Source organism: Notamacropus eugenii, chromosome 6 (genome assembly GCF_028372415.1).
Source record: "Notamacropus eugenii isolate mMacEug1 chromosome 6, mMacEug1.pri_v2, whole genome shotgun sequence".
NCBI classification, from domain to species: Eukaryota; Metazoa; Chordata; class Mammalia; order Diprotodontia; family Macropodidae; genus Notamacropus; species Notamacropus eugenii.
In genome coordinates this window covers 225,950,125-225,973,443 of record NC_092877.1, presented here as the reverse complement: position 1 = coordinate 225,973,443, position 23,319 = coordinate 225,950,125, and the positions used below count along the sequence as shown (strand labels likewise).

Genomic DNA, 23,319 nt, shown 5'->3' with positions numbered 1-23,319 from the left:
TTTAAAAGATCTATCTTCTTAAAAATATCTCTACAACATTTTCCAGGAGTTAGAGATTCATTTGGGATGCCAACCTCTTCTTTTAAATCCTTTGAGAACTGTAACATTTTGTTGAATTAAATTGAATCAACTGAAAATATTTACCCTCCTTTGTTTATTAATCATTCATACTTGACTAAAGTAATTCATACTATTGAGATTATATTCCTCACAAATATAAATAAATATATTTACCTCACAAAAAAAGATAACTTTTTTTTAAAGGGATTTAACTGAAACTTAATTTTGTAGCGTAGAGTTATATAAGCCACAGTACATAGTATCATGCCAGGGTCTGGATAGCAATATATAAAAGCTGGTTTGGTGTGACCAAGTCTATTTAGATAAGTCATGTCATCATTTCTCTGATGTCATGGTCATCTTCAAAAATGAAGGACAAACACAGACAGGCACATACAGATAAACAGTAGCTACTTGAGTGTATACTATTTTTTTGTTTGTTTTTTACTCTTGCAGCCTACTTCTTTACTAGAGCAAAGAGATATGGAAAGGCACTCCACCTCTTTTGCAGAGGTCAGAGGTTCATAAGTGTTGTACATGGCACATATTTTTTCAAACTTTTTTTGATTTATTATTCAGTTATTTTTTATTTTCTTTTTTTCTTTAAAATTATCTATCATATGGGATGACTTCCTAGGATGGAAAAGAGAATGGATACTGGGGAAAATTATGATGATGTTTAAAAAAACAAGAATCCCTCAGTATGTGATTATATTTTTACAAAGAATGTTTTTTGCAATTGTTTGCAAGAGATGATGAATATTTTTGAATGGTGAATGTTTTTGAAGAGAAGTGGACATATACAGTGTGTCCCAAAAGTCTTAGTCTAGTTTTAAGCTTTTGACAGCTTCAGAAATATAAATACTGTGGTCTTATAGGAAATAATCAATTGAAAGGTTATTATTTAAAATTTTTAATTGTTGTCATGTTTCTGGTTATTAGGTCATCCTAACCTTCTTTTGCTATATGTACATTTTTCTGGTTTATTTTTAGCTTGTAAAAAACTTTCATCAGCTGTTATTTAGTAATTGAAGTATTTCATAAGGTGATGAGTTATGATTTAGACATGTTTCAATTTGAGATTTCAATTGGATGTCTATTGTAAGACCAAAATGTGTTCATATATGTACATATATGACATACATTTATATGTCAAGCAACTGTATACATAACAGTACTTCAACCCCTTGGGGTTAATGTGATCACCAAGCAAACAATAGCACAGAGCAAAGTTGGGAGCCTAGGAGAAACCTTTGGGGAGTGTCTGTATATAGGAAGTAAGAAAAGAAGAGGAGAATCAAGCATCATTAAGTCAAGGGAAAAGATAACATCAAGAAATGGGAGGAGATAACACAAAATTAATGGGAATATCACCAGGGAATAGATCATCATATTGCACAACTTGATGGTCATTAGTATTCTTTGAAAATGTTTCATTAGTTTAATGGAGACTCAAGCCAAATTGCAAAGAACTGAGAAAGGGTTGGATAATAATGAAATCGAGGTTGTAATTAGATTTTGTCATTGGATGGTGAAAGGGGAGATATGAAACAGGATGGTTCTCTAAGACAATAAGAGAAAGAATTTTTTTGTTCAAATAGGGGATTGCAGAATGGACCTGAAGTCAGGAAAACTGGAGTTTATGTCCAGCTTCAGACACTTGATCAAGTCACTTAATATCTATCTGCCTCAGTTTCTTCACCTCTCAGGGTGGTTGGGAGTATCAAATGAGATAATACTTATAAAGTGCTTCACCACTCTGTGTGCTAAATAAAGTCTAGCTGTCATCATCACCGTCATCAGCAAGATCATCATTGTCATCCTTAAAAATGCAAGAAAAGTACATATCGAGAGTTACTTAGGCCCTGATTGCTTAAGGCGCTGGAGTAGTTGGGAGTATATAGCATATCATATAAAGCATGATTGGAGAGTGTTTGACGTTGGAAAGGATGTTCATCATCTGAAACAAGTAGAAGGAGCTAATTGGTAAAGTTTTAGTATAAAGAAGATTTGAATTAGTGTGTTTCCTTGGTATAGTCTCAACTTCTTTGGTATAGTAGAAAGGAACATGTCTTTGGAGAGCCTTGGATATGAGGTTTGCACACTTTAAAAGAAGAAAACAAAATCAAATAATTTCTCTCAGGAATATATCAGTGACTTCATACATTTTTCAGTTTATTACAACAATCTTGATATTTTAATGTGATGTTACTTAATGATTGTTTCATATATGTCATTTTTCCACTAATTACAAAATTTTGTGAGCTGGAAACATATTATTGAACTCCTTAAATTACCTGGCACAATGTTAGCATAGCAGATGTTTATTTAAATAATTTTATATGACAGTTACATGTGTATAGAAATATTTAAATTATTCTTCCTCTTTTTGTTTTTTACTTCCAGGTCATAAATTAACTAAGACAGAAAAACAACAATTAATGGCAATAGCATCTTCTTTGTATGTGTCTTTCCAGTTAAGATCACAACGTTTTGAGGAAAACTCAAGGTAGGTTATTTTGCAAAACACAAATACACTGAAAAATATGATGATAATTTCTTTCATGTAACTATGTGTCTTCTACAAAATTCCTACTTCAAAGCCTTTTTCTAGCATGATGTTAACTCTTGAATTCTCAAAAGATGTGCACTGGAGAGTATCAGCTTTAGTGAATTCCTATGAAACTGAATTATGGTTGTGAGGGTGTTCCTCATACCACATGGTTCTGTCCTCTGCTGCTTTGTCATATTTAAACGAAATGAAAAGATAAGATTACGTTCAAAATAAATTACAACCTCCAGTTAGAAAAATTTCTAACATTTAGATAAATAGGCAATTTATCCACTATTTGATAATGAGACTACCTCCATCAAAAGAGACTTAAAAGAGGGTCAACTGCCAGATGATAAATGGTGTGATTTTTCACCACTGAGGTTTTTCCATACTTCAAGTATTTTGATGTCCTTTAGCCCCCTTCAGAATCAAATGCTTAGTATCCTCAAATTTGTGTTATTTACAGAATAGACCTCTTTTCTGTATTGTTCTTCGTATCTTTGTTTTCTTCAGTGCCACTTTTCCTTCCTCCTCAAACAGATTCTGACCTGTGGTATTAGAGTTCAGATGTAATGACTGTGATTCTAAAGAGCTTTTTGAAAAAATAAATCTTTAAAAAATAAGATCTTTACACATATTTTCTATTTTCCATTATTTGTTATGTTCTGATTCCATCCATAAATAGGAATGATTTTGCTTAATTCGAACCTGTTTTATGTGACTGCACATAAGTCTTTTATATCTTTTGTTTGAGATTTTACAGATGAGTTAATTCTGTAAACTATGATAGTTTTTAGTTCTCTGTTTGGTAAGGGGATTAAATATTTTGTTCATCAAAGTTGTTTCCATAATCTTTATCATATTATGCCTTTTAAAAAATTTCAGTTAACATTCCTTAGGAAATCATTATAATTAAAGCTATTGTCCAGTACCCCCCATTTTCCAGTATTCCACAAAAGCCCTTTTTAAAAGTAAGTCAGATTGGGGTTGCCTCAGTTGTGTATGCCAGCTTTTCAAAATTACTTTTGTTTTTCTACTTTTTAATTTAATTTTGTCCTTGTACATCATTAAGAGGTCACTTTCTGTCAGTTAAGACATAAATTTAATTTTAAGAATTGTTACTTGTTTATGGTGGATGATGCCCCCTGACTTTTCTAAAAAAAAAAAAACGAAAAAAGATTAGTGATATATTACCATGAATCTTCTTTGTAGACTACAGTAAATAGTCAAATGATAATTTGTTTATTCAGCAAATACATAATTTTCAATTTTAGTTTTGATTAGTTTTACATTTAAGGTAAATGTAGAGATTCTGTTATTCAATTTATTAGACTAACTGAAGCAAGACACTTGAGCTAGATAACGGAATTAAAACTTGGTTAGTCTTTTGATAGTCCTTTGTAATCACACGAATATGGTATTGTACTCCTGATACTTATTTTTTATTATTTGGCATAATGCACTGTGCATAATTTGTAGTATTTTGAGAACTATACCAACAGAACATGGTAACACAATATAAAGCTGACTTCTCATTGCTCACATTTGCTAGTGCTCCAGGCTTGTCTTGTGTTTCAAAGGTTCTAACTGTGGAGGTGGTTAATTACACCTGCATTCTGATTGGTGGCCTGTGACCCAAGTTTTTTTTTACCATATTATTTGATTAATACCTGATGATGTAGGCTAATGATGAGCTTGTTTTTTTATATTTTCCCATTCTCGGTAAGCCCTATCTGGGGGTCTGATATTTTTATCAGTTGTTCCCATGTTATTTACCAACCTATGCTACTCCTGTGCTTATCTTAATATCACAAAACAAGCTATGAAAAACAAACATTAAAATATTTTATTATAAAATGGTGTTCTGATACAAAATGGAGTTAATTATGTCAAGGCAACAAACTTGATTCTCACAATAGATATAACCATCTTAAAGATACATGAGAAACTCTTGTAAAGTACTAGGGAATGTCAGCTATTTTCCCAAAATATCCGTTATACTACAAAAGTATATAAAATCCTGTAAAATTATGAGAGATTATGACATTTTTGTGAGAAAAGAAAATCAGATATTAAATCAGGTTACCATTTTTTCCCAAACATAATTATAAAATAAAGTCAGAAATAAGAATAACTGCACTTTAGAAATGCTTAACCCTTTAATATATATCACTATATAGTTTTATTGTACTTCATGAATGTGCGTTATTCTAAAACTTGCTAAGAAAAAGACTGTCTTGTATTGAGGTTTTCCAAGAAGTACAAAGAGGCTGCAAATAAAGCATCTGGTATGTCCTAACTCCTTGTTGCCTTCAATACAAGCTGTCTTGTGTGTCAGCCCTACTAGTCTTGCAAAAATTCATTAATGCAAAATATTTTCAGGACTAAGAGGATGGACTATGATCAATGATCAATTCGATTCATTGTCAAGAACTCAAACAATCTTCTGCATGGATGAAAGGTGATCAGGTTCCTGCTTTGACCATTCTGGTGCATCGCTTAAAGTTATCTCAGATGCACTGTTGACACACACTGGTTCTGGATCATGTTACTTAGAAAAAACAACAACACATACGTAGACCTTATTTTCTCAGCCCCACTGCTGGTTACTTAGAGCCTGCATACCAGAGAAAAGTCCTGGCCAACAATAGTGAAGCCTGTTAACACCAGCTTGAAGAAGAATTGGAAAAATGGTGTGTGTTTATATAGTTGGTTGAGAGAGGTAATTTCTTTCTTTGGAGATTCTGGATATTTGCTATTTAGTAATTTTCATGTACTCTTCTTCACATTGCCACTTGTAGCCTCTGGAAACTCAGATCTGGAAATTGAATAGCAGCCTTTTGCTTGTTGGGCTGCTTTCCAGACCTGCTGTATGTGTCATTTTGGTCTGGGTCCGAGTCCAAAAGTAGGTGTGTGAGCCTAGCACGGCAGAAGATCAGGGGAGCCAAATCCCTGGAGCTTGCACCCCACTCCCAACAGTCCTTTATGAAGTACCTGTGGTAGGGACTTCAGTTCCTATCCCTAAACAACTAACATTCTATCAAGGTTGATGGTGTTATAGCGCCAGTGTGATACCCACAGCAGCCGCTATGGATATGCAAGCATATTTCCAGGGTAAATTCACAAAATATAAACTCTTCCTCAAAGACTAAACCAAAATATTTATCCAGATACCAGAAAATCATTTCCACCATGGTAACAAGGAAGTTTGTGCATATTACCGATAGAGGGAGGACCACTATCCCCAAGTCTTCCCTCTGTCAGGCCTCCTCACAAACAAGCTCCCTTAGGCAAAATGTCCCTCTCTCACCCAGGTGAACTGCTCTGTTCTGCTCTGCCTGCTGCCTCTCTCTCACTCCTTCTTCCTATTGCACCCCTCAGCGAGCCTCTCCCACCATGGGCTTCATGTGATTCAAGCTGTCCTCTGGGCCAAAGCTCAAAGCGGGTCCCATGGGCCTGTTAAGGGTCTGGGAAGATCTTCAAATTACCTTAACATTACATGTGTGCACACAAAACAAATAGTAACCCTCAGGGGAGGAGAAGGGAGTAGGAGTTGAAGGAACCAGGAACTGCCTTGTGAAGAAGGGGTGCTAGTCTTGAAGTGAATCACTAGTCACTCCAGGAGGTGAAAGGAAAAAGAGAGATGACATTTCAGGCCTGGAAGCCTGCCCCCAAAATGGAGGGATTGTGTGTGAAGAACATCAAGGATGCCAGGAGAGGTAACAGGAGGGAGCCATATGTGACAAGGTTATGAGGAGCTTTTGGTCTTGCTCCAGTCTTGCTTCTGAATAGCCATTTCCAACATATTATTCACTCTTCTTTCCCATATCCATCTTTGTATCAGAGGAATCAAGTTTCAAAGTATATTTTCGTTTAACTAGAAGGTTTTCATCAGATTCTAAACAGAATTTCTTTAGCTTCTCACTCTCAGTAATAGATGTTGATTCTTTGAGCTACAATTATTTTCATGATGATGTTTTTGGAAATACTCTCCATGTACATTACTATAAGAGATGGAAATATCTAGTGAAATTATGTTTCTTGTTGCCTTGGGGCATAAAAATAAAACTAGCTCCACTAACTTCTGTTTCTTTCTCCAACAGAGAACTTATGAGCCATTCCTTTATTTCACTATAACTTACTTTTGGTTTTTGGTTTCATTTATAGAGGAATGTGAAGACAAATACAATTTACTTCCTCCTATATGTCCATGTGTTGGTTATTGGTCAAGAAACTCACACTTACAAATACTAATATCTAGATTAATGTTTGAAGATAATGTGAAAATTGTCTGATTCTGATCATCTTATGCCTGCTTTTCCACCCTCTCTGCCAGCACCAACATAGAAGTATAGCAAGTGGAACTACATAAACCTATGCTTTTAAAAATGATTTATTTTTAACTGTAATTTTTAAAAATTTTGAGTTCCAAATTCTCTCGCTTCCTTCAGTCTATCCATCACAACCCATTGAGATGGCAAGCAATATCATGTCAGTTATTCATTTGAAATCATGCAAAACAGATTTCTGCATTAGCCATGTTCCTCCTCTCCTCAAAAAGGCAAAAATTATAAAGTGAAAAAATTAAACTTCAATTTGCACCTAGAGTTAAGCAATTCTTTCTTTGCAGGTAGATAGGAGTTTTCATTGAGTCTTTTAGAGTTTCTTGGATTGTTGTATTGATCAGAGTAGCTAAGTCTTTCACAGTTGATCACTGTTAAAACATTGTGGTACAACATTCTCCTGATTCTGCTTACTTTGCTTTGCATCAGTTCATAGATTTCTTTTCAGGTTTTTAAGAAACTGTCCTCTTTGTAATTTGCTATACTACAATAACAGTATTACATTATAATTATTTCCTACACTTTGTTCAGCCAGTCCCTTGATGAGATTCCCTCAATTTTTAATTCTTTTCCACCACAAAAAGAGCTGCTATAAATATCTTTCTGTATATGGGTTTTTTCCTTGTTATTTGACTTCTTTGAGATATACATCTAATAGCGGTTTTTCTGGGTCAAAGAGTATGTAGAATTTTATAGTTCTTTTGGCATAGTTCCTGTTTTTCTCTTCAGAATGTTTGAACCAGTTCACAACTCCACTAACAATACAATAGTAGTCCTATTTTCCCACATCCCCTCTAGTATTTGTCATTTTCCTTTTTTGTTGTGTTAGCCAATTTGATTGGTGTGAGGTGATATCTCAGGATTGTTTTAATTTGCATTTCTCTAAACAATAGTGATTTAGAGCATATTTTTATATGACTGTTAATAGCTTTGATTTCTTCATTTGAAAGCTGCCTGTTCATATCCTTTGACTATTTATTAATCAGTTGGATAGTGGCCTTTATTTTTATAAATTTGTTTCATTTCCCTATATTTGAGAAATGAGGCCATAATCGGAAAAACAGGGTATAAATACCCCTCCACCCGAGTTTCCTGCTTTCCTTCTTATTTTGACTACTTTTGTTTTGTTTATGAAAAGCCTTTTAAATTTAATGTAATAAAAATTATCCATTATACTTCCCTTTATCATCTCTGTCTCTTATTTGGTCAGAAGCTCTTCCCTTATCCATGTATCTGATGGGGAAAATTTTGCTCCCCCTCCCCCAACTTACTTATATCCCCCTTTATGTCTGTCACGTGTTAATTTTCACCTTAACTGTTTATATAGTGTGAGATGTTAGTCTATGCCTACTTTCTCTCACACTGCTTTTCAGTTTCACTAGTAATTTTTGTTAGATAGTAAGTTCTTGCCCCCAAAGCTTAGATGTTTGGGCTTATCAAACATGAGATTACTGTGATTATTTACTGCTGTCTTTTGTGTACTTAATCTATTCCACAGATTCACTTATTTATTATTTAGAAGCAAATTGTTTTAATTATTATCACTTTGTAATATAATTTGAAATCTGATACTGCTAGGCTGCCTTCCTTCACATTTTTAAAATTAATTCCCTAGATATTCTTGACCTTTTGTTCTTTGACATGAATTGTATAATTATTTTTTCTAGTTCTGTAAGTTAAAATTTTGGTAGTTTGATTAAAATGGCTTTGAATAAGTAAGCTAATTTATATAGAATTGTCATTTTTATTATATCAGTTTCAGTCTACCCATGAGCAATTAAAATTTCTCCTCATAATAGTTCTTTTTTTATGTGTGAAAAGCATTTCATAATTATGTTCATATAGTTTCTGGATTTGCCTTGGCAGGTAGACTCAGTAGAATTTCTCTTCCTGCTGACTTTTGTGGGTAATATATAGAAATACTGTTGATTTATGTGAGGTTATTTTCTATCCTGCAACTTTGTTAAAGTTGTTAATTGTTTCAGCTAATTTTTTGGTTGATTCACTAGAGTTCTCTAAGTATAACATCTGCAAAGATTGATAGTTTAGTTTCCTCATTGCCTATTTCAATTCCTTCAGTTTTTCTTTTCCGTTCTTTCTTTTTCTTTCTTTCTTTCTTTTCCTTCCTTCCTTCCTTCCTTCCTTCCTTCCTTCCTTCCTTCCTTCCTTCCTTCCTTCCTTCCTTCCTTCCTTCTTTCCTCTTTCTTTTTTTCTTTTTTTGTCTTATTGCTCTAGCTAAACATTTCTAACACAATATTGAATAATTTTGGTGATAATGTATATCCTTGATTCACCTTTGACTTTGTTGGGAAATCTTCTAGTTTATCCCCATTATAGATATTCTTAATAAATAATACTAATACTAATAAATAATTATATTTATTTATGGCTCTTGATTTTGGATGAAAGCTGTTTATTATTTTAAGAAAAACTTCATTTATTCCTATAATTTCTAGTGTTTTTAATAGGAATGAATGTTGTATTTTATCAAAAGTTATTATGCACTTACTGACATAATCATATACTTTATTGATATGGTCAGCTACATTTATAGTTTTCATTTGTAGTTGGACTATAATGTGCATTTCACATATAAATCCCATCTGGTCACAGTGTATAATCTATGACATACTGATATAATTTCCTTGCTAGTATTTTTAAAAATTTCATAAGTATTGCTTTGGGAAATTGGTCTGTAAGCTTCCTTTCACTGTTTTTGCTCTTCCTAGTTTAGTTATCAGTGCCATATTTGTGTCATAAAGAAATTTGGTAGGACTCCTTTCCTTTTTAAAAAAATATAATTGATTTCTTTTTAGTTTTCAGCATTCACTTCCATAAAATCTGAGTCTTTAATTTTCTCTGTCTCCCTCTCTTCCTTACTCCCCCAGATGGCATGTAATCTGATATAGGCTTTATTCCTACATTCATATTAAACATTTTCACATTAGTTCTGATAAAGAAGAATTAGAACTAATGGGAGGAACTGCAAGAATGAATAAATAAAACAACAGGAGGAGAGCAAGTAGTATGCTTACTCCCCAGTTCTTTTTCTGGATGTGGATAGCATTTTCCATTTTGAGTCTTTTGAAGTTGTCTTAGATTCTTGCATTGCTGAGAAGAGCTAAGTCTGTCAAAGACAGCCATCGCACAGTGCAGCTGTTATCGTATTCATTGTTCCCCTGGTTCTGCTCACTTCACTCAGCATCAGTTCATATAAGGCTTTCTAGGTTTTTCTGAAGTCTGCCTGCTCATCATTTCTTAAAGCACAATAGTATTCCATTACATTCACATACCACAGCTTGGTTAGACATTTCACAATTGATGAACGTGCCCTCAATTTCCACTTCTTTGCCACCACAAAAAGAGCTGCTTTAAATATTTTTGTACATGTGGATCCTCTTCCCATTTTTATGATCTCTTTGGAATACAGACCTAGAAGTGGTATTACTGGGTATGAACATTTTTATAGCCCTTGGGCATAGTTCCAAATTGCTTTCCAGAATGGTTAGATTAGTTCACAACTCCACCAGCAATGCATTAGTGTTCCAATTTTCCCTCATCTTATTCAACATTTATCCTTTCTTCTTTTTTTTTCAAATAGTTATATAGTATTGGGATTAATTGTTCTTTAAATGTTTGCTGGAATTCATTTGTAAATCCATCTTGTTCTGGGGATGCTTTTCTTAAGCAGTTCATTTATGGCTAATTCAGAATAATTATCTAAGAGAGGGTTATTTAAATATTCTATTCTGTTATCCTGGGCCATTTATGTTTTTTGTAAATGTTCATCCCTTTCACTTAGATTGTCAGTTTTATTGGCATATAGCCTTATAATTGATTTCGTTTTATCTACGTTGTACATTTACCCTTTTCATTTTTGATACAGACAGTTTGGTTTTCTTTTTAAGAAAAGTCAAATTAACCAATAGCTTATTTATTTTTCCTATAATGCCAGCTTTTAGTTTTATTTATTAGGTCAGTGTTTTGTTTTGTTTTTTTACTTTCAATTTTATCAGTCTCTCCTTTGATTTTTCAGTATGTCTTTTAGTGTTTGGGGATTTTTAGTTTGTTCTTTTTCTAGTTTTTTTAAATTACACACCCAATTTAATGTGTTTAAAGATTCCAGTTTTTCCCAAAGTAATGCTTTAACTTTATCTCAAAAATTTTAGTATGTTCTCTCATTGTTGTCATTTTATTTAGTGAAATTATTATTTGTTTCATGATTTGTTCTTTTATATAGTCATTCTTTAGGAATAGATTGTATAGTTTCCAATTACTTTTTAATCTATCTTTCCACAGCCATTTATCAAATCTCATTTTTATTGTCTTATAGTTTCAAAAGGGTACTTTTCTGAATTTGGTTGTGAGGTTTTTATGCTTTAATTCATGGTCATCTTTTGTGAAGGTGCCATGTATAGCTGAGAAAAAGGTATACTCCTTTTTATTCCCATTCATTTTTCTCCAGAGGTCTTTCATATCACTTTTCTAAAATTGTATTTGTCTTCTTAACTTTTTAAAAATTTTGTTTTAATATTATTTGGTGTCCCATGGAGTCACTGATTTGTTTGGTCTATTCTAGTTTTCAGGTAGTCTAGTACTTGGATAAGACCATTTTCTCTTCTAAGCTATTTATTTTCCTTCTACTTCTTTTATTCAGAGTTTGTTTTAAATATCTTGTTTTATTTCTTCTATACTTTTATATATAGTCCTTATGGAAAACCTATTTATTTCTTTGATTCACTGCTTTCAAGTGTCTTGAAGTTAGATTTACAATAATGGTTGATACTGCATGGTATTTTCTTTGACTTATTTGTTGTGTCAGCTTTTTAAACTGGTGCATGACTCTGCCCCATCCTATTTTTTGTTGTTCTATGTTCTCTGAGTTCTTGCATCGACCTTCACCAGTTTCTCCTGCATCTTTTAGGTTAACAGTGGATTTTCATCCTTCTCTGTTCTCTCAGAACAGTGTTAGAAACCTCATAGCTCCTTGATCGTGGCTTTCCTGGTCCAAGGTCCATAGCACTATGCTGGCTACAATTGATTGTTTTAAGTTTTGGGGGACTTCCAAGGTCCCTACACTGGCGCTTTTTTGCCACTGTTTTTAGGGTTACTCTTCTTTGTTGTTCCTAGACACAGCCTTGTAGATTCATCACATCTCTGGTTGTAATAGGAGGGACTGATGGTAGCTCTTTTGAGGCAAGTGGAAAGGTTGGTGGAGAGGCTTTCCTTTTGTCCCTATACTTCCAGTGGGCTTTTTTGTGTGTGCAGTTCTGCTGGGTTGCATATCATTTTTCATTGTATCTTGTTGGTTTCATTGATCTTTATTCACATTTGCGTAAATGTCATTATTTTATCTGAGTATGTATATGGGAAGTGGGTAGTGATTTGTTCTTTTATTTCGTCATTCTTCAGGATTAGTTTATGTAGTTTCCAATTACTTTTTAATCTATCCACAGCCATTTATCAAATGTAATTTTTATTGTATATTTTATTGTATTATGTGTCCGTTTCCAGAGGCCATTTTTTTCCTGGCAGTATCCATTGGATCACTTTTCAGAATAATGTTTTTAAATGCATAAAATATATGACATCACAAAAAACCCAACTATATTCAAATACGGTTATAAAACTGTTGGGTAATATGTAAAAACAAGGCCCAGATTATGAACTGTATCAACTTGGAGTTGTGTTTCTAATGAAGTATCTCAAAAATTAGTTTTTGGTCCTCTTCTGTTTATGATTTTTTTTCAATGTCTTAGGTGAAAACGCAGTCAGAGGAAACATGACTATCAATAATATTGTACTCTATTTTAGACTCATCTCCCAGAAACAACATTAGTTTGTCAATATTCTAACATCCAAGAATTTTTAACTTTGAGAGAAAAATAGTCCCTCACACCACCCATCCTGAATCTCTGCCCCATGATGATTTCAGATAATATTTTTAGTAACCATTAATAGGAAAAGACATTTTAAAATACCATTTCCAGTCAACATTTTAGAACAATTGAGTAAACAAAGTAACACATTACCTTCTAGATCACTCATTTTACTTATAGAATAAACAAAGGGTGATTAATTTCCTAATCCTTTCACTGTATTGATGAATGGTTCCTATCACTATTCATTGTAGGTGAATGGAAGAGACAATGCTTAGCATATTACCTGGCATATAGTAAACCTTTAAAAAATCATGATTGATTGAACCATTCTAGAAAAGAATGAAATTTGGTTATTATCCTAATCCATTTCCCTAGGAAATTCCTCAGGCTTTTTTCTATACACTTTCCTAACAGGAAAGTTCAAGAACAGGTTTAGACCAGAGAAATATTATTTTCTAATATTTCTAGGGATAATATAAATGAGATTTTAGATATGGTTCCATAGTATAAATAAGTTTTTGAAATTTTCAGTTGATGTTCAGTTTTTTGGAATAACTATCATGTTAGCTAGTAGCCATGATTCATAAAGATCTGAACTTTTAGAAGGGTGGGCTAAATTGCACCCATTTTTAGGTATATATGTTAAGTTCTATACTTAAGTTCAGAAAATGATTTTCTGAAAAATACTTCAGGATAGATGAGAGCTTTTTGTGGCTACACTGTAAGTTCTGTGTCAAAGATCTGACTTTTCACAGACTTCATGTTCATTTGATATGCCTATCAAAAAAGCCATTGCTTTCTTGACTTGCATGAAGAGACATCTAGCATCCAGAAGGAAGAAGGTGAGAGACAATTGAATCAGTCAGTGGGGGAAGAAGCATTTAAATCCCTCCTGTACTCTAGGACGTATGGGGGTTGGGTATCTTGACACTATAAGGGTAGGTGGCACATTACCTTTATTTAATAGGCCCTGATGTGATGGTAGATAGGTGAGTGATCTTGCTGAAGCATAGTCTGATCAGAGTCATCTGTAGTATTGTGGTCATTTCAAATAGGTAACCCATTTTATGAAATACATTGACAAACTAGACACTCTCCAAATTGTGGTATCCAGGATGATGAGAGTCCTCCAGATCACATAAGAAATCATTGGAAGGAACTTGGGATGATTATCTTCAATGAAAGAAGATTTGAGAGGGGAGAAGGCCATGATGGCCATCAGGAATTTGGAATTTTGGAATCTGGAGACTCAACCCATGGAAGAAGGAATAGACTTGTTCTGTGAGGACAGAACCAAGAGTCATGAACAGAAATTGCAGAGAGGTAGATTTAGTTTTGACTCAAAGGGTAAATTTTGTAACAGTTATAGTGGTCCAAAAGTGGAATGGGATACCTTGGGAGGTGTTGTGTTCCCTTTCATCAGAAAGCTTCAAGCAGAGCCTGGATTTATTGGAAATATTTGAGGGACTCTTTTTCAAATATTCTTTGGACTAGATGATTGCCCTCTAATTTGTGATTCAGTTACTTAGCTAAATCATGAAGTAAATTCTTTCTCCATTTATAATATAATCCTTCTTATCTTTAATGGGATCATAGATTTAGGACTGTCAGGGACCTTTGAGGTCATCTTGTTCACTTTCCTTCACCTCTTATTTTATGCATGCAGAAACTGAAGCCAGGCAAAGAGCATGATTCTTCCTTGGTAACAGAGGGAGTCATTGTCAGAGCTGGAATTTGATCCTAAGTCGTCTGACCAAAAATCCTGTGCTTCTTCTCTCTTGTATTACATTCCTTATTATCCTTTGGAAACTCGCCATTTCAAAACCTAATGAACTTAGATTTACAAATTTTTTTAAGTAAGTGTTTTGTATTATGGTTTGGTTGGCCAAGGTGCGTTTGCAGTGGAACATGTCATGAAAACGGTTAATGAAGAACAGTGTGGATAAATTGAGCGTGTATAGATTGGACATGAAGGAGGAAGGAATCTGCGCCTAGAGAGAGTTAGAGAAAAGTCATTGCTGAGCGTGGGTCCTCAGAGTCCATTCTGGGTTAGTTTTCTGTAGGGGGCAGAGGCAGGATGGGTGGCACGAGGGGCTATTTTTCTCTATTCAAGTTAAAGCCAAGCAGAAATGGGCATAAGGAAAAGAGGAATTTCAGTAGGTGCAGAAAGGAGTGGTGGAAGGAATGGAAGTAGGGGGACAGCATGAAGTTTGTGAGCCAGTTAGCAATAAAATCATTTAGTTATGACAGAGAAAGTATGGGTGCACGTTTCCTTCAGGAAGTGGCTGTGGGTGATGAACGATTGTTTTATTGTTCTGGGTTAGCTTATTTTACGTTGAGCTTTCCCTATTTATTCAGTAGTCTAGTTTATTGTGAAATTTGTGCCACCCACAGCTGCAGAGCAGATTTACAACATAAAGTAAAATCCTGAGGCCTTCTTAACAAAGTATGATCTTGTTTCAAGTGGAAACATATTTGGCTAAAGTGAATCCAGCTTATTTTATGCTTGTTTGATGTAGAGACCTCTGAGACCAAAGCCAATGTAGTACAGTTGAATTTTCACATTTTGGCTTCAGTCTTGTTTTCATTATAGGCTTGGGAATGGATTATGAGAGTGACTCTCCAGGTGTGGCTATATCTTGCTATCTCACGGGTGTACTAATGTAATGTTTATAATTCTATGCCCAATTGCCTGCAGCACTTCCCATGTGTTGCTTGTCTTGGCTCCTAAGCATATTTTCCTAGTTTCTGTATGGGTTTTACTCTTAAATCATTTATGACTTGGAAAAACCCAGAGATATGAAATGTCCATAGCACCGGCCTAGTAAAAGAATGGAAATACACTTTTGAAAAAAAAAAAAAAGGAAAACAGATACTGTTAGAAACAATTTTTTTCTGTGGTAACAAAAATTTATAAGTGTAATTAATGTTTAGCTGCATCTAAAATAATTATAATGATGCACATTGACATAACCCCTCTAAGTAATTACAGATATAATTTCTTCATTGAAAATGGAACTGTATTAAGTTTGACAGAGTGCTGTACTTAAAGTCAGGGGAGAAAATAGGTAATGTAGTACAGTGGAAACAGTTATGGATCCAGAGCATCTAGGCTCAAATACTAGTTCTGCCATTTACTCCCATGTGCCCTTGGGCCAAGTCCTTTAACTTCCATGTGCCTCAGTCCTCAAATATAAAATGAAGGGGTTGGACTAGATGATCTCTAAAGGCTCTTTGACCTGTCAGTCTAAGATCCTAAATCAAGCTTCTAACACTTAATAGCTAACTGTGGACAAGTTATTTAACCTCTCCAGAGTTCACTTTACTCATATTAGAAATTGAGACATTTATACCTATAATACTGACCTCACACTGTTGTCATGAAGCTCGTGTTTTCCATAGTCTGAAATGCTATGTAAATGTCAGTTATTATATTGTTATTGCTGTAAATATTTTTTGTTGGTAGAAAGCTTTTGTGATTAAAATGTGGATCGTTAGCTTCATTATTCTGAGACTGGAAGATTTCTTCATAGCATTTAAGTATTATTTTTATCTACATAGGACATTTCAAATATTGTCAGCAGTACTTATCTCCTTAGAAATAGGAGTTTTAGGAAAATGAATGTTAATACTTTCTTTTTTAAACCATACATTTATATCCCCCCCATCTGTAAAATGGAGTGTATCTAACAGTTTGAGGAGATGGTATTCATAAATGTTTCTTGGCAAGTTTTTCCTATATTAATATTGTCATAGCTATGAAATCATGTTACAACATGATCATGTATATGTTTTATACGTATATAGTATATATACATTTTGTATGTATATATGTTCTGTTTGTGTATATATTAATATGCGTATTATATATAAAGGAATTTCTGTAACATGAGCTTTTCTGATGGGGACTCATATTTTTGTAGTGCAAATACAAATAAAAATATGTGTATTAAATTAAGAAGAGAGAGTAGTGATCTGCATAACTTATCCTTCAACATGGCAGATAGTGTCAAATAATGTTCTCTGAACTCTTTTGACAAGAACAGAAATAATGCCATATCAATATCGTGTAGCTTCTTAAGATTCATAGAGAAATTTAATTTAATTTAATTTGAACATCAGATTAAAGAAATTAACTTATATGTAAAAAATCTCAAAGGCCATGGGCATTCTATGCACCCATAAACTTCCATTAATCCAGTGTCTTCTGAATAGCATTAGGAGGACACATTAATCTAGAAACACTGTAATAACTACCTTTGAAAAGGGAAGATGGCCCTACTTTCTCCAAAAAGATCTCCTTTATTGAACTTTTAAAATAAAACTTTTTTTTATCATAATAGGTCAGACTTTGATATGCATTTAGAATATTTTAGAATTGACAGAATTTCAACAGAGAAGAGTGGTTCTTATAGCCTTATAGCTGGATCGTATTTGCCAAAATGTCTAAGCAGGGAAGAAAATTGATTTGACACTTGTCAATGTAAATAAAGGATTTTCTTTAGGTCCTAATGAGCTGAAGAAATGCTTTAAGATGTATACCCTTTTTGGGAAGCAAGGTGTGGAAAATCTGATATTGGAAACTTTTTTTTAAAACTACTGTAGGAGCTACTGTACTCTTAGTTTGGCCTTCAGTGTAAATGATAAACAGATACCCTTTTTCCATATCAGTTATCCCCTTGACTTGTGAGACTTTCTAACAATACAGAGTAAGTCAGTCAAACTGACTTCTAATCCTGGCCACTCCAAATTTGTATTTTCACATAATTTTCCAATCTGGCATTTACATTTGGAAGGGATTATTTAAACATATGAACAGTAACTTCCAATGACTAGAAGTGGCTCCATGATCTTTTATGGAAGCAGGGGAGAAATATCTATCCTCTAGCCTTCCCAAAGGATTGCCCTCTGGGTAGGAAATGCATTTGGAAATGAAGGTCATATAAAAAGAAAAGATACCTGCAACAGTTTTAAATATTGCTATGAATAGTTTAACTAGAATGTTTTAGAATTCTATTCAGTTTTCAATTCAGTAATCCTTTATGGAATGCCTAGTCTGTACTGAGCACTATGCTAAGGGCTGCAGCAAAAAGCCCTGCCATTCTCTGTCCTTAAGGAACTGACTGTCTATTGGAAGATGCATAGTATGTGTATACAAGCAGTCCAAAAGCTTGCTTACATACGATCTTCTTCAGGTCAAGATACTTTGATTTGTAGGTCTTCACCATCATTTAAATAATTTGTTAAAGCCATTACATTGTACCTTTTGAAATCTACTATCTAGGGCAGTAATTCTCAAAGAATTTAAAGTTACTTGAATTCTCCCATATTTCTTTCTCACTTTTTCTACTACACATTTGCTTATTTTTTTAAAATGAAAATTATTTTTGAGATGTTCAAAAAAGGATCAGCATCCCCTCAGATAATTAGAAATATTCTGGTTCATAAAGAAATTAGAATTGGAATCTAGAAACTAGAAACTAACTAGATCTAGAAACTCAATCTAAAATAGGAATAATATATAGTTATAATATATATGAAACATATATAAATTTTGCCTAATAAAAGGATTATTTGTAAGTGAGGAGGGAGTTATGGCACTTTTTGTTAAGAGAAATCACTGTATTTCCAGTTATTTAAAAAGACATTTCTCAGAGTGATGATAAATATCAACAAATCTAAACTTTTACATCTCCTAAAAATGACTTATTATAATCACAAGAACACTATATCATTGTTCTTATGTTTACTTTAAAGAAATTTATTTTTTAATCACAACTAATTAGTATAATATATCTTTAAGATTTCTTTTAGTTTTAACATTCTATAACCTGCTCTCTGTTTGAAGCTATGGTGATGGTACATAGCATATGTTTGATACTTAATGATGTACCACCTTACATTGTAATTTAACTTTAAATGTTTCATATACTTTGTTTTCTGAAACATCTTGGAAACTGATAATATTTATAAAGCACTTAGCACAGAGCCTGCAACATATCAGGCATTTAATAAATACCTTTTACCACCCTTTTTCACCCTCGGGGGCGGATACCATGTCTTATGTTTCCCAAAACTTAACAAAATGTTTTCCATATAGTAGGCATTTCAGTTGTATCTTGAATAAGTAAATGTAATCCCTTCCTTTAGAAATTCATATAATAAAACTTTGAGTTGTTTTAAACACATGCATAGCTTAACATTGATATCTTCCTAAAACACAGCCATTTACTCTATTTTTATTTTATTCTTTGTTGTAAGGGTAATAATTTAGTCACTTTATATTTGTCCCCATTGATTCTTTGTGCTGGTTTTAGGATTTTTTAATACTCAGTTTAGAAAATTTATAATTAATTTGGTGGTGGTGGTGGTGGTGGTGGTGGTGTGTGTGGGGGGTGTGTATGTGTGGGTGTGGGTGTGTGAGAGAGAGAGAACATGTAATATATCTTTATGTTTTGTTGATACTTTTAAATTTAATATTAACTTCTAAAATATTCTTATTTATTCATTTCATCTATAGGCCTCTGTTTTCTCATCCTTAAAATTAGAGGGTAAGACAATATATCTCTGAATAGTTCTTTTGGCTCTATAAATCTTTGACTACAAAACTGGATAATATTTTTTTTCCTTTCTTTAAAAAATTAAATGTTTTGTTTTCACATCATCTTCATTTCTGATTATATCCTTCTCTTGTTCCAGAAAGTCCTGACTCCCTTATAACAATGAATAAAATGAAGAGGAATGAAACAAAAATATAGTTCCATAAAACTATCCAGCTCATCCTACAGTGCCTGACAGCAATATTCATAAGTAGTATTCTGCTCCCATAGACCCTCACTTCTCCATTGAATGGAGGAAGGTTAATTTTCTCATTTTTTTAATGTCCAAGCCTGATCATTACAATTCAACAACATTCAGTTTCCTTAAAATTTTTTTTCTATTTGCATTGTTATAACTATGTAACTATGTAACAGGATCAAGGGATAAAAGATTTAGGGCTGGAAAAAAAAACTTAAAAGACTTTATTTTTAGATCAATCTCCTTGTTTTATAGTTGGGGAAAGTGGCTCAGGGGATAAGTGACTTTTCCAAAGCGCATTCTTAGTCCTTGGTAAAGTTCATATTTGACCCAGATCTTGTACTAAGTATCCAACATTCTTTTCACTGTTTCCCATTTCTTTATTTCACATAAATTTCCCCATTCTTTTCTGTGTTCTTCATATTTGTTGTTTCTTGAGGTTCAGTAATATTCTGTTACATTCTTGTACCACAAGTTGTTTTGTTTTTGTTTCTGTTTTTAACCATTCCACAATAGACCTGTGTTTTAGATCTATTTCTTTGGTACAGAATTCCTGCTATAAATATTTTTGTGTGCATAGAACATTCTTTCCTTTTTTTTTTTATTTTTTATTTTTTTTAATTTTGATGTGTATGGCCAGGATTGGACTTCTAGATTAAGAGGTATGGACACTTTAATCACTCCCTTCGCTAATGAATTACAAATTACTTTCTAGAATCTTTTGGACCAACTTATCAAAAGTTTATTAGTGTGCCTGAATTTATATAACCTTTCACTGTTTACTGTTCCCATTGCTAATATGAGTTTGTTGTAATTATTTTGATTTACATTGCTCTAAATATTAGGCATTTTTAATAGCTTTTATCATACTATTATTAGTTTACAGTTGCTTAAAGAAGTTTGTTTATATTCTTTGACCACTAATGCTTTGTGAAATGACATTTGTTCTTATATATTCATCTTTCTTTTATATCTAAAAATCAGATTCTTATCAAAGATATTTACTTGATATGATTTTTCCCAATCAGCAGATTGTTTTTATCATTGTTACATTTAGTTTGTTTGTGCAAAAGCTCTTAAATTTAATATTATCTAAACAATCCATTTTATCTTTTGTGATTGCCTTTATCTATTGTTTGGTTAAAATTTAAATAAAATTAAAATGGTTTTTAATTTAAAAATTCTCTCTTAGACATAGCTATATTAACTGATCTGATTCTCTTCTAATTTTTATATGGTATGAATTTTGATATTCTTGTTGGGTAGTAGATATTATTCTTTCAAATACTCAGTACTCTTATTTAATAATAAAAACTTATTCTCATAGTACCATACATATATTTTCTCATTTGAGTCCCATGAGAAACACCCCTATGAAAGTGCACTGCTGGAGATATTATTGTCATCCCCATTCTACAGCTGACGAAATTGAAACTCAGAGTTTGTAAGTGCCTTAGCCCATGGTCACTCCCCAGTTTCTATCCTCTACTCCATGTTATCTCCCCTTTTGGCTTAGTACTTAAACCTAAGCTGAAACAAAACCTTCCTTTTTTCTTTTTTTTGGGTGGGGGTAGGGGGAAACAGCATTTTGGTAAAGGACCTGTTTATATATTTTAAAACATTCCTGTTACTAATAAACTTTCTTCTCCAAGGAACTTATTTATTTCAAAAATATAGAAATTTGTAGGGGAAGATCACAAAAGGTTAAATTTGTGAGATTTTTATAGTGGTGGGCATGGCAAACTACAGATTCTATGAAAAGAATGATTGATCTGGTTTCTTCCACTTTCTTGTCCCCACCTTTCACTCCTTATTTCTCTTTTGGTAGTCTCACAGAACATAAATGCTAAATAACCTTAAATCTCTAAACAATCGAATAATAATAGTAGCATTGCCTTTAAAAACAGCAGCAACACCACCAATGGAAGGCTACACTTGGAGTTAGGAAGACTGGAGTTCAGATCTCACATCTGACACTCCCTGGCTATGTGACCATGTTTAAGCTGCTTGGCTTTGACATGAGTACATAATACCTCATGGATCAACCTTATGCTGTGAAGATTAAATGAGGGTAGTTTATAAAAAGTGCTTTAACAGTCTTTCAGCTGGCATATAAATACCAGCTATTATCATCATCAGCATCATCATTATTATTTATTGGGAAGTGCTGTGGTTGTAAGGGTGCAAATGTTGCTCCCTGTGCCTATCCAGGAAAACATGTCAAATGCCATATACATAGAGAACCAATATATAACCCTTCAATGTTATATAAATGAAAAGAGGAAGATAAGTATACTTCTTGTGAATTTATGCTTAGACCTTCTATTTTATTTGGTTTCTTCATAAAGCTGTATTTTCCCAGTTCCTAGGTTTGCTGTTCACATACCTATCATTAATTTCCCCTCTGGTAGTATAAGTTCAAAGTTCTGTAATAAATTTTTAATCATTGAAAGGAAAGGAAAGGAAAAAAAGAAACGTTAAAAATTTTTTCATGACAATAAATGTTACTTGTGAAGGTCTTTCTGTAAGCTATTTTTGGAATTACAAAATTAGACATAAAACTAAAACTTATATTTCTATCATAGTGAAAATGAATATCTTATGCTACATGTTTGTTCTTCAATGTGCTGCTATGTTTATATCAGGAATATTGGTGAATGCAAAATGATTGTATTGCAAACAATAAAAAGCACTTAGGGGTGGGGTACGTATGTACTTATAAATACATATGTCCGTACTTTGTCTTTTGAAATAAATAGCTACCTTGATTTTAACGAATAAATAGCCCCCAAACAGCAAGAATAGAGAAAACATTAATTCAGTCATCTCTTAAGCGTGGCTTCTGTTTTGATATGTGTATTCTTTTATTTTCACTTCTCCCATATCACAATGGTTTCTCTGATTTTTGAAATCCATGTTTAGTTACGGACAAAACATTAGTTAAGTGGATAAGATGGCAAATTTACATGTTTGTTGCTGAGTATTACCTTTTAAAATATTTTTCTTCACTGTGATATTTTTAAAGAAACTGTATGGGAAATAGAATAGCCTCATTATTGTAGAAGTATTTCTCTGTTCCCTGCAATGATTCCAAAAGCTCTTGCACACTTCATCAGTATTATTGTAATTCTTTGGCTGCAGGATATTTGGCAGCTGTTGCACCCCACTGGCAAATCCTATTCATACTTCTTTCCCATTCACCATTGCCATTGGAGAATTGATTTCTCTCTCCTCTACTCTAACCTTTCCCAATTCATTTTGGATTGTTCAATGTGAAACATTTTAATTTCATATCATACAGCTATTCAGCTCACAATCCCTTTTTTTTAACCTGTCACCAGGGTAACAGCATAGCATGCTTTCTTTAGGCAATCAAGTTTTTATTTCACATGCTTAATGTTGCATTAAATGTTTGCATTTTGTTTAACCCCTTTAAATACTTTGAACTATGGATATGTTTTATAGGGTAATAAAGTTTCCGATTTCAGAGTCAAGATTTAGTAAAGGGTATTGTTATGTTTAAAACAAAATGTCAAAAGATCTGTTCAGATACCAAATTATTAGTAAAGCACTAGACGAATAGGTATATACAAGGCAGTTCTTTGTAGATTACGGCAACGTTTTTCCTCTGAAGGCATCTCCAATGTTTGTATCATAATTGCACAACCTATGTGTTAATTAT

General features: G+C 33.2%; 1 protein-coding gene across 3 annotated transcripts in view; it reads left to right on the top strand.

The window, feature by feature from the left end:
* Nucleotides 1–23,319, top strand: part of PCCA (propionyl-CoA carboxylase subunit alpha) — a 492,766-nt gene that overhangs the window by 278,131 nt on the left and 191,316 nt on the right. For all 3 annotated transcript variants that reach the window (XM_072622036.1, XM_072622038.1, XM_072622037.1), the window contains one exon: nucleotides 2,467–2,569. In XM_072622036.1, the coding sequence (XP_072478137.1) occupies nucleotides 2,467–2,569 (103 nt within the window). The remainder of the gene's footprint in view (nucleotides 1–2,466; nucleotides 2,570–23,319) is intronic.